Here is a 12,469-nt window from a genome sequence, read left to right on the forward strand (position 1 = left end):
GGTTCTTTAGATTTGTGCTCTCGAAAATTCAAGGTGTGGCTTCGTTATATATTCACCTTCAACGCAGCTGTTGACGGTAATTCAACGGGGAAGAAACTGGCGAATTTTTATGCGTATTCTTAATCAATGTTAAACGTGTCTCAGGAGATTTTGTTATGCATATGATGAAAAGCTCGGTAAATAAATGCAAAAAATATAGATTTATTCGTTTTTATAAACAAAAAAAGCAAAGAAAAACCTAAGCTGCAAATGTCAAAATAACAAACATGTTTGTCAGAAGATGGTTATATTAACAAACAGATTTGTCGATCGAACAATTTGTTTGTAAAGATAACAATCATGTCCAAAAATGACAGCTACAATCATAATTGTAGATGCAACAAACATTTTGGGTTGAATTCAACAAAAATGTTTGTTAGCCCTCAGATGACAATCAGGTTTGTCAAGTTTGACCCAACATTTTGCTGAACGAACAATCAATTTTTCTGCGTGATGTAGATCAGCCTAGCTTTTTTAACGTATTGTACAAAACACAACAGCGTGACTGCTGAAGGGTTAAATAACGCATTTAGAATATAATGTTACAGCTGCCGTTCGCTCGTTGCAATATGTTTACATTGCAACTAGCGAATGCCATTCGCTAATTGCAACGTCACTTTTGTAGAAGTGAGCAGTGTTTACCCTATGCAGTTTTTCGCTTGACATACACTAACATGCAGTAGCAGTGAGTACACCTCGAATACTAACCGACTTTGTTTACAAGTTTTTACAAATAATAACGAAATCTGTCGTTTTCTAGAATGTAATACAGTAGACGTTCGATAACTGCAACATGTTTACGTTTCACTTAGCGAACGAAAATTCGATAACTGCAACGCCTGACAGTGTCAACAAGCCGTCAATTGACGTAAAATGAACGAAAAATTCATTCGACTGTTCATTAGGGCTAACATGGCGCACCATTTTGACGTTTGGCGGTGCGATAACTGCAAATTTGTTGCACTTACCGGACTTGCAGTTAAAAAGCATTGCAGTTAAACGTAAACCGTTTGCACCGACCGAACGTCTACTGTATTTTTACTATCCGTTCAATAAACGTTTGTGTTCCAAGTAATTTCGCGATTGTGATTACTTTCTTCGTCGGTTGCCAACAACTTTGACACTGAAGTGCATCAAATAGCACTGACAACATAACTGACAGCACGATATTGACACTTAATTGTTGTTTAATTGCAAAAACTTGTCAAATTTTGCAATTAGTGGACTTGCAACTAAAAAGCGTTGCAACTAGCGCTGTATTATATTCAATTTCATCGTATTGCGTTTAGTTATAAAAGCTATATTAGGTATAAATTTGCTAAGGGTGCTTACACCCCCCCCCCCTGACCCAAAAGCTGGCTACGCCCTTGGCTCGCCGCGTGATGTGAAAATCGTTGTCGGTAACATGAACGCGCAGGTAAGAAGGGAGAAAATGTACAAACATGCTCTCAGTACTTTCGACAGTTATTACCACGCGTCGAAGTCGAACGACACGGCTCAACATCGTGCCGCTGCGTAACGTACAAGTGGCTCAAGACTACGTACATGACTGCTACGATGACGAATATGAACAGTTGAAAAACGAGAATGTATGAACAGCATGGGCGAGAATGTTGCAACATCGTGCGAGGGCGAATGAGGCACGTTATAGACAGGCGCGGAACAGACAGTGCTCAGTCTTCCGGAGGAAGAAGCGTCAGCAGCAAGAACGAGATCAAGAAGCGATGAAAGCTGTACCGTGCTAAGGACACACGGAAGTTCTACAAGGTGCTGAATCGCTCGCGTAGGGGCTTTGTGACACAAGCCGACATGTGCCGATACAATCACGGGAATATTCTCACGAGCGAGCGTGAGGTGGTCGACAGGTGACGGCAGCATTACGATGAGCACCTCAATGGCGACGTTGCAAGTACCGAAGGTGGCGTGGTAACAGATCTAGGAGTATGTGCACAGGACGAAAGACTTCCGGCCCCTGACCTCCAAGAGATTGAGGAGGATGTTGGCCGGTAGAAAAACAACAAAGCCGCTGGAGCAGATCTACTACCAAGCGAGCTTCTAAAATACGATGGAGAAGCACTGGTGAGAGTACACTGGGTCATTACCAAGATTTGGGAGGAGGAAGTATTACCGGAGGAGTGGATGGAAGGTATCGTGTGTCCCATCTACAGAAAGGGCGACAAGATGGATTGCGGGAACTACCGCGCGATCACACTACTGAGCGCTGCCTACAAGAAACTCTCTCAAATTTTATGCCGCCGTCTATCACCGATTATAAGAGAGTTCGTGGGGCAATATCAGGCTGGATTTATGGGTGAACGCGCTACAACGGACCAGATGTTCGCCATCCGCCAAGGTGTTGCAGAAATGCCGCGAATACAACGTGCCCGCACACATCACTTGTTCATCGATTTAAAATCGGCGTATGATACAATCGATCGAGAACAGCTATGGCAGATTATGCACGAAAACGGATTCCCGGATAAACTGATACGATTGATCAAGGCGACGATGGATCGAGTGATGTGCGTAGTTCGAGTATCAGGGACACTCTCGAGTCCCTTCGAATCTCATACGTAGAGGGTTACGGCAAGGTGATGGTCTTTCGTGCTTGCTGTTCAACATTGCTTTAGAGGGTGTAATTAGGAGAGCGGGAATAAACACGAGTGGAACGATTTTCACGAAGTCCATTCAGCTGCTTGGTCTTGCTGGTGATATTGATATTATTGCTCGTAAATTTGAGACTATGGCGGAAACGTACATCTGACTAAAGAATGAAGCCAGGCGAATCGGATTAGTCATTAATGTGTCAAAGACAAAGTACATGATGGCAAATGGCCGCAGGGAAGAATCACCGCGCCCTGCACTCCGAATTTCTATCAACGGTGATGAAATCGAGGCGGTTGAAGAATTCATGTACTTGGGCTCACTGGTGACCGCCGACAACGACACCAGCAGAGAAATTCAGAGGCGCATTGTGGCTGGAAATCGAGCTTACTTTGGACAGGACTCCGCAGAACTCTACGATCGAACAAAGTTCGCCGTCACACGAAGTTCTAGGTATCTACGAAAAGCTGATTAGACCGGTAGTCCTCTTTGGGCACGAAGCATGAACCCTACGTGCAGAGGACCAACGCGCCTTTGGAGTTTTCGAATGGAAGGCGCTGCGTACCATCTACGGCGAAATGCATATGGAAGACGGGAATTGGAGAAGGCGAATGAACCATGAACTGCATCAGCTGCTGAGAGATCCAACCATCGTCCACACGAATCTAAGTAAATATAGAAATAATCGTGCCAAATATGGAAGAATACAATATGTATATACCTAAATTTAAATGTTTATGTGACATTTGGTGATTTCGTAAGTATTCTATGGGACTTGATGGTTAGAGCGTCTGAAATTTGTCTCTCCAGGGATTTTTTCTACGTAAGATATATTTTACATAATATATAACACCGTGTTTTCTTATACACCAATCTAATATATTGTCTACTATACCTAATTGAGTCCTACTTAGTACAGAAATCATGACTGTAGCAACCGTCTTTGGCAGTGCAACCAGGTCCAGGATAGGCTGTGCAAAACTCTCGTTGATCTCTGAATTCGCAATGATTTCCAGCCTTCTGGCAGTCGTAGGTGTAACAGTAGTTGTCACAGTCATAACTGCGATCCGTACATCCATCACAACCTGATGAGTAAAGTATGGAGTTAGAGATATGGCTTACGGTATAATTCAACGAAAAATCCATACTAGGTGTTGTATCATATACGTAGTCATCGTTCTCATCGAGGTCCTCGAATCTCGTATCTGTGATATGTTCCGGTGGTAGTAGGATCAGCACGTTATTGAGATAGTAGGACTCTGAGGTGCGGAGGTAGAGCCGCTGGTTTGAATGCGAACAGAAGGTGCCACATCGTCGATTTTCCGTGTGGAAGCAGTTCCATTCGTCAGTTCCTTCATGAAATTGGCAAATTCTTGGCGAGTGGACGTAACAACAGACTTCATTTGCCGATACAGTTGTTGTAGTTGTTGTGTTGACTGGTCGTGACATTGGGAACTGTGGAACATGGAGAGGAGCCCCTAGTGAAGGAGAAGGTATACCTTGGGTTCCACAGTAGATTGTCAAGGCAGCATTATTGCATGTTTTGCGTACGCATGAATCCATTTTTCTACGGAATCCACTGGGACAGCTAGCTTCGACGTATTGCCGCTTTTGACAAATCCCATTTTTGTAATTATATTCCTCAGGGCAATAGAAGTCCGCCTGTTCTGTTGAATACTGACAGTAGTCACGATCATTGCGGACCGGAACTGTGCCGGCAGGGCATTTTGGAGTCTGAGAGATAACCTTGGTACATACGGATCCATCGAAGTTGAATGAATTACTGCAACTAGGATAGGTGATTGGACAAAAGTTTTCAAGGCATTGGACGTTGTTTGAGCATTCCGCCGAGCGTATTTGGTGCGAGAAACATTCTCCATTGAACTGGTAGTGATTTTCAGGGCACTTGAGATGGCCACTAATGCATTTATCCCGTTTCCGTGCAGTTCGGCTATTGCAGGTTGGTTCAAAGTACTCGTCTCGAATGCACCATCCGTTGGACATCACAAAGTCCTGGCTGTTGCATGACTGCAGACTGACACAAGTGCCTCCAAGTAGGATTCCTTCGTTACATCTAGCTAAACTCATCTCCTTAAATACGCATCTGTTACCCTCAATAGTGTAACCAGCTTTGCATGAAGGAAATCCATGAATGCATCTATTGAAAGCCAGTTTTCCCTGCGAACAAGATGCAGAACGTATATTCACCATCACGCACTGACCATCCTTGTCAAGGTACCAACCATCTCTGCAGGATTTGTGATATTTAATACATTTACTCTTGATGATTATCATGTCTGTTGGACACTGAGGTGTTTTGGAGGAACAAGTCACGCATCGTCCGTTCTTTAACACGTACCCTTTACCACAAGATGGTGTTTCGATGTATGCGCATTGCTGAAGCTGCTCCATCACTATTCCGTTACACTGCGGAGGATGTAACGTGATCTTTTCAAACATGGCTCCCTTATCGTAGACGCACATGTTCTTGACTCTTTTCGTTTCCGGTGGACATCTAAGTTGTATTTGCTCTGAACTTCGGCAGGCATTTTCTGCGAAGAACATGTTTTCGCCCGAACACGTTGCCAACAACACACAAGAATCGTTCAGTTGTGTGAACTTCGGGGGACATCTGAAGGCTTCGTACCTTCGTCTGACACATTGGCCGCCTTCGACGGAACCGCCATTGCAATCACTTCTATGCAAGCAGATGCCCTCAACGAAGATGTAGTTCTTCTGACAGGGCAGCGGAGAGTGGTATTCTACTTTTTTACATACAGTTCCTTCTCGTGAGTAGCCGGCGTCACAGCGCATACGTGTGCAAGTTCCGTTGGACAGAGTGAATCCTAAAGGGCACACAACGTTCGATTCTTCAATTTTCAAGCAGGTGTCGTCGATCAGCTTATAACCAGTTTGGCAGATGCGGTTGTAATACGCTATGCAGGTGTTGTTCTCTTTTTGGTACCCTGGAGGGCAGGTCAGGCCGACGACAGTTTCCAGGGTTTCTTGGTTTACACAACTTTCCCCAATACCGCAAATATCTGTGTTTTGATAGCTATTACCACTGTGAATAGAACCCATGTGCTGGACTCCATATGAACAGGGTTGTACTGGACAAGGCGGACTAAAACATTGCGAGAGGCAGTACTGTAAACTGCACTGCACACCGTAGCAAGGGTTAAGGAAGTTGAGATACGGAGAGTAATAGCTCTGGGATCTGAAAACGCATTCGTCTCCCATTCTTTCGTATCCACTCGGGCAAACGAGGTCGACTTTACAGAAACATTTGTTTTCATGATTCATATGAATTGTTTTCGGTGGACAAACAAGTAATCCACGATACTCTTTGATACATTTTCCATTTCTCAGAGTATATCCGATAGCACATTGTAATGGTCGAGAGTCAATTACCGCATTTATGAGAATTGTTTTGACGCAGTTTCCGTTTTCATGATGGAAACCATATCGACAATCAGGTTTTATGGAATTGTTAAAAGGAGTTTTAATTTCCTGTATACAACTTTGCTGCCCAACTGTGTAGCCATCAGGACACTGCTTAGCAGCTACGCATAGTCCATTTTGATAAACAGATCCTTCTGGGCAGCTCGGAAGTTCCTGATGGACACATACGCCATCTATAAGCTCCTGGTTGTCAGGGCAGTTCAGATGACTGTGAACACAATAGTTATCGATAACATATCCAGATTCACATTGTACGTAGCTCTGAGACTTACTAGAGCAATGATTATCTTTCCAAACATAGCCAGACTGACACAACGGAGTGTATTTAACACAGGTTCCATTACTCAGTTGGTATCCTGAGGCTCCGTCACAAACAGCCGCTTGCTCCGTACATTTCACACAAATTCCGAAGCGTTCATCATACTCGTGATCTGGTTCGCAGAGTGGAGTATTGCTAACACAATGCTCTCCATCAAATGATGTTCCGGATGGACACACCTCCTGGTGCACTCGCATTTCTCGCACACAGTCGCCATTTTCTTGAAGTTTATATCCCGCTTCACAGGAGGCGAAACTACTGCACCACCCATTGTGCCACTGATGTCTTCCACAGTCCACCTGATACGACATGCTTCTCACGCAGAACGAACCTTCTAGTGTAAATCCTGATGGACACCGCGGTACATTTGACGTACAATATATATGATCATGGGGTGAACCTGAAGCGCAGGATGCCCGATGAGAATCCAATCTCCCTGAGCACAATGCGCCCACCAGTTGAGCCGGTTTGCGACACTGGCTTTTCGAGATCACACAGCCGTCGGGGCTAGGCTGCCCTTGTCGACACACTGCAGAAGTACTGCTCTCCGAACGACATTCACAGTCATTGGTAAATACACCTTGCGCACATCTAGCCACCTCTACGCATGTCCCCGAGTAAAAGCTTCCACTGTCGCATCTAGGGCTTTCAAACTTTCTAAGCATACACAAACCGTTGTTGTAGATGCCATCATTTTCACATTCCACCGGTACCCTATAAGTAACATTCCGCAACTCGATATCCGCTCTACCCTGGACAATTTTCAAGCATCTGCCCCTGTACATGTCGTACCCTGCAGGGCACTTCAGCGGAACACTCTCTTCGTCGCATTCCGAGCATGCCGCATCGCAGTTGACGCAAATCTGAATGCATACTCCGTTGCGGTTCTCGTACCCATTGGGACAAATTTGCTGCCGTTGCTGTCGATAGCAAAACCCATTTTCCCAGTGGTAATCCTCCGGGCAGTATCGTGTGTTGATGCAGTTGTTTCCTTCCATAGTGTACCCGCTGGGGCATTCCATGGTCTTAACGACGCACCGATTGCCCTGACGGACGCTTCCCGGTGGGCATTGAATCTCCGACAGTACGCAGCTTCCGTGACGTTGAACGTAGTTGGCTGGGCATACGGATCTCTGGTAACGGCATGACTGCTTGTCCTTGTCCAGCTCATAGTCCAAGGGGCAGGTCTTGATGCACTCGGCACCGGTGCAGTATCGACGAGCCCTGATGTTCAACGGTTTCTTCAGCTGATGGTCCTTCAGTTGTTTGTTGGTCCGTGATGATAGCGTGCCGGGGACGCATAGCTGCAGGATGAGCAAGAACAAGAGCGCGACAGGGAGGGAAGATTCCATCTGTAAAAATAGATTGAGAAAGAATAATTGTTCTAACGTGTGAAATAGGAGTAAAATCAATTAAAACAAACACATATTTCAGAATAGCGTTATTTGGAATTATTTTGAGCAGTTGAATGAAGCGAGCCGAGATGGGTTGCACCAATGCTGGACAAGGATGTCCCAACTAGACAAGTATGGGTGGGTATGATGCGGCCTGCAACATTTATTCCGCAGCCGGCCTTTTCCCCATTGTGTGGCCTCGTCCCGATGTTGAGGTCGGAGGAAACTCGACGCCATTCTTCGAGTTGAGTTTCCTCTAAAATTTCACCGAATTGTACTGATGCGTATTGGTGACACTAGCGAGCATCCTATAGTTGATCCACTGCATAGCTGTTTTGGAATTACTCCAAAGGAATCTGTGACTCACCGGAAGAGCGTTTTCTGCGAAAGACTTTGCTAGATGGCTACCGATTACCGTTACCAAGGAATCGACAACGATTTCAATGGAGCTACCATGATCTTGGACGTCACCAGTGAACATTGTGGTTGGCCACGTTCGACGACTGCGAGGCTAGTTTAGGTAGTGGTTACGGTTAGGATAAAATGGTACAGCCCATGTGGCCTTGGTCCAGAACCTTACGTTCGTAAGGGGAATATCTATCTAGGAAACCTTGTGAACCCGGTGCTTACTACTTTCGGTAAAAAAGAAATGGCTAACTCGCGTGTCATGCCCAGAGCTGCGAAATATCAGTCATGTCAGTTGATTTTGCACCGCCGTCACTACCACTGTAGGCCACTGTAGTTTTTGTCATTTATTTAAACCACCTTTCCCACTACTGCCCACGAGGGTTTCCACCCCCAAGTGATCATAAAAAGTCTAATCTTTCAACTACCGACTGACTCATCTGCGCCATTTTGCGCCGGAAATAGTTACTTAAGGTGAAAGTACACTTTAAAATATGATAAATTTGCCTATAACTTTTTTGTTTTAAGATGTAATGACTTGACATCTTCGGAAGAAATGTGTATTTTGACGTCCTGAACAACAACAACAACAGTTTGTAGAAGGTCACAAAACTGTAGGATTCTATCTGTTGAAGCTACACTGAAAAAACTAGTTTTAGGAGTACTTCGCACAAAACGCTTCATATTTCGAAAACCGTAAGAGGTGAAGCTTTGACATGTTCTACGATTTTTTTTTCTCTTATTATATGCTACAACTTTGCCGAAGGCGTCAAACCTCTAAAAAAATATTTCGAAAAAATAAAATTTTTATCTCACTTCTAGGGGGATTTATCATTTATTATATTTTATCAAAATACGCCTTTTAACATGCAGAAAAACTTTGTAGAACACGCCAAACCTCTAGAACCAACCTAAAAATGTTATTTAATTTTGATCGCAAAATCATCGATTTCGAACACTGTGCGCCGTGAGAATAGCCATATTTCATATCGCTGAAACGAAAATTACGAACCCTGGGAATTTTCATTCAGTTCTAGTTGCGCGTCGCGTACGGTTTTATTTTCCTGCAACATTCAAGGGGAAACACAGCACGGTATAATCTACTCCCGCAACTCGTTTGCCAGGCGGTCAATTGAGGAAAAGCTTATATCGACTTCTCGAACACTTTAAGCAGAATAACATCTTCGATTGAGTGGGCCAGTCTAATAAATGATAGAGGGATTAGTAAAACTACGCATGCGAAACGAACTTGAATGCGTTGAAAGGACTGATAGCGATAGCATGCAACAAAGTTGCATTGTTGCTAATTACGCGTAGCGGAATCCTCATGTTCCTGATTGAAATAGAATCAGGACTGGGATCAGATGACTATTAAATACATTGCAATAGAACGGTTACTGTTATTGGTGGAGGGAAATTGGTTAATTTTACAACATGCCGGCACACAGTATCCCTCCAACTTGTGCCACCTTTTATAGATAGCGAGTTCGGTGAGCATATGATTTATTCTTCACGTCCTTACACTTTTCTGAAGCGCGACGGCAAATTGAAATTCTAAACATTTAACGCTTGAATACTCCGGACATTTTAGGCTATTCTAGAACAGTCCAATTCACATGTCCATAGAAATCCACCAAACTTTCACTGATGATAGATCCTTGAGGAACACAACTAGCATTGTGTATCAGCCGTCAGCAAAGATCACTTATTACCTCGATACTATTCCTACATCGTCTATCACACCACTGCACTGCACTTAGAGGCGAACCTTGAACATTCTGTTACATGCGTTTGAAACAAGGAGACGTTCTCATCGGCTGATCATCTTTTCCTGCTTTACGATCATGACGGTTGTACAGTTCTTCTACCATTTGATCCTCGCATTTATTTATATGCGGATGTCGCTCGCGAAATAAACAAATTGTCCGAATCTGCCGAAAATCACATCTTCGCTGGTTTTTGCATAACACCTTTAAAGCAGCGCTTAGGGAGATGAACGGCGGGAGATTACTGCAAAAGACGCTCCTCATCTTCATGGCGTAACGTCACAACTGTGACACAACCAGATTCTCAGTAAGAGATTCCATTTTTTCATTTGCCATTTTTACATTCGTATGTCATGTGGCAAGTACAACTATAGTTCACGCATAGGGAAGTTAAGGTAATTTCCACTGCGAAAAGATCCTTCACCGTACATGGAATTTACAACAGACACTCTCTGTGTATTCTTCAAGTTAAAGTTAAAATTAATTTCTGATACCAACTACCAAACAATACATTATACATAACACACTTCACAATTTTCAGTCCCGTGGAAATAAGTCTAAAACGGAGCACAATTAGAAATGGCAACTTTCACTTCGTACCTTCCGTTCCATCTATCTTCCGAGACTCTTCAGCTTTTCACTTTTCCTAGAACTAGAACCGATCGTGACGGATTTCAATTGGAAACTAACCAGATCTCAAACGAGTCGCCGTATTAATATTTTCGAAAAAGATCATATTCCATTACAAGGATGTTGATTTGCTTTCTTGATAAGTGATGATGCATGCGATGCATCCTGACGTTAAAACAGTGGTTTATGTTAGGAATCCAACTGAAAGTTTCAAGTTCTGTTAGAAATCAAGATCATCCAATTTGCATGAATTTGGTCAATCTGTGAGTAAGAATTGAAATTTCAATAAAATGTACTAAACTATATGTACCCAAAAAAGTCAATTAAGCAAATTGAGAGCGATAGAGGGATTAGTTGAACTACGCATGCGAAACGAACTTGAATGCGTTTGAAAAACTGATAGCGATAGCACGCAACAAAGTTGCATTGTTGCTGATTACGCGTAATTGAATCGTAAAGTTCCTGATTAGAATGAACCCCACCATGCTGGGCTATTACTTCATTGTACTAAAACGTAAAATTGACGGGGTTATTCTTACAACATGTTTTGAATAACCTGTCGATCTTAGCTTTGCCACCTTCAGGGTGTTGGTTTCAGCAAGCTTAGCGATCTCTATATGGATCAGACTCATTTGGACTCATGAACGGCTTCGAATATCTAAAGAATGTAAAAAATGTAGAAACATTTCATATTATTTTGAACACCATATACCATCATCTGATAGAAATACACTACCCGCCATAAGTATGGAATCGCATAGTGCGAGTGATACTGAATACTGATTGAAATCATCCTTGCCCGAAACCGTCCCGGAACGTCTCTGATGCTCCCCGAGACCTCCTGAGACACTCATGAAATCTCGTGCCCTGGAACACCTCTGAAACGCTTCTGAGACTTCCTAAAATGATCCATAAGCCTCTAAAACCTCTGAAACGCTTTGTAACTCTCTAGCTCAGGGAATAGGGGATTAGGGTTCTCAGGGTCGCTTTATAGGATGGCTTGAACCCTCAGTTTCCTCACTCGTTTGGGGACACTTCACTAACAGGAACTAAAGAATAATCTTCTCACAAATAGAGCACAGTATCAAACAGGAATGAACGGTCATATAAACACAGACAATAAAGGGGGGGGGGGGGGGCAACTCGACTATACAAATGGTTTCCGACGGATCATGGGAACAGCGAGGCTTGAAGACTCCGTTATGAGTCCGGAACAAGGCGGAAAACACAAAATGGTGAAAAAGACATTACCAGGGCTGCGTTCTGAATGAATTAGCTAACATTGAGGCAATTTACATAGTACAATAATTTATTCTATGGTGACGTCACATAATAGGGCTACTTGCATGATCCGGATATTCATTGGTGGATGTTTGGTGGTTGTTCGACTTCATCGGCGGCCATAGCCGATGTTATTCACGGAAAGTGGCGGGCGCAGGCAGATAGCGATGGCGGCAGATACCAGAAGGAACTATGAATGGCAATGGCGGCTCCTACAGGCAGGCCGGTGAACCAAAATAGTCGTTGGTGGAATGGGTCATCACCTCGCGCCGGGACGCAGTTTCGAGGCACGAAACACCGTTTTTCCGATCGATTACGGGAACGTTCGCCCGGGAGAGTGGTTCCCGGGGATCTTCTGTCGGTAGTAGAACAAAAGCACAGAGAAAAAGGCCCAATTGATGGACCTAACCACACTTATTAGCACCTTATGACGTCACTATGCAAAGCCCTATAAATTGCCGTGCTATAACAATAAACTTAAGAATTTACCTTTTTCTATGGTTTCTTCACACACTTTAACTTTTTGTTGTGCTTGGTTTGTTCGTTTTTAGCTTTAACGTAATATTAAC

The 12,469-nt window shown here is 43.7% G+C and overlaps 1 protein-coding gene across 1 annotated transcript; it reads right to left on the reverse strand.

Annotated features, from left to right (window-relative positions):
* Positions 1 to 2,439: 2,439 nt before the first annotated feature.
* On the reverse strand, positions 2,440 to 10,667 carry LOC109424552 (zonadhesin-like). Its single transcript, XM_029859308.2, has 3 exons — positions 10,590 to 10,667; positions 3,792 to 7,776; positions 2,440 to 3,728 (listed from the first exon to the last, which is right to left on the reverse strand). The coding sequence occupies exons 1-3, from the start codon at positions 10,599 to 10,601 to the stop codon at positions 3,550 to 3,552; spliced, it is 4,176 nt and encodes a 1,391-aa protein (XP_029715168.2). The 5' UTR covers positions 10,602 to 10,667; the 3' UTR covers positions 2,440 to 3,549.
* Positions 10,668 to 12,469: the final 1,802 nt, after the last annotated feature.

This window comes from Aedes albopictus, chromosome 2, assembly GCF_035046485.1.
Source record: "Aedes albopictus strain Foshan chromosome 2, AalbF5, whole genome shotgun sequence".
NCBI lineage: Eukaryota > Metazoa > Arthropoda > Insecta > Diptera > Culicidae > Aedes > Aedes albopictus.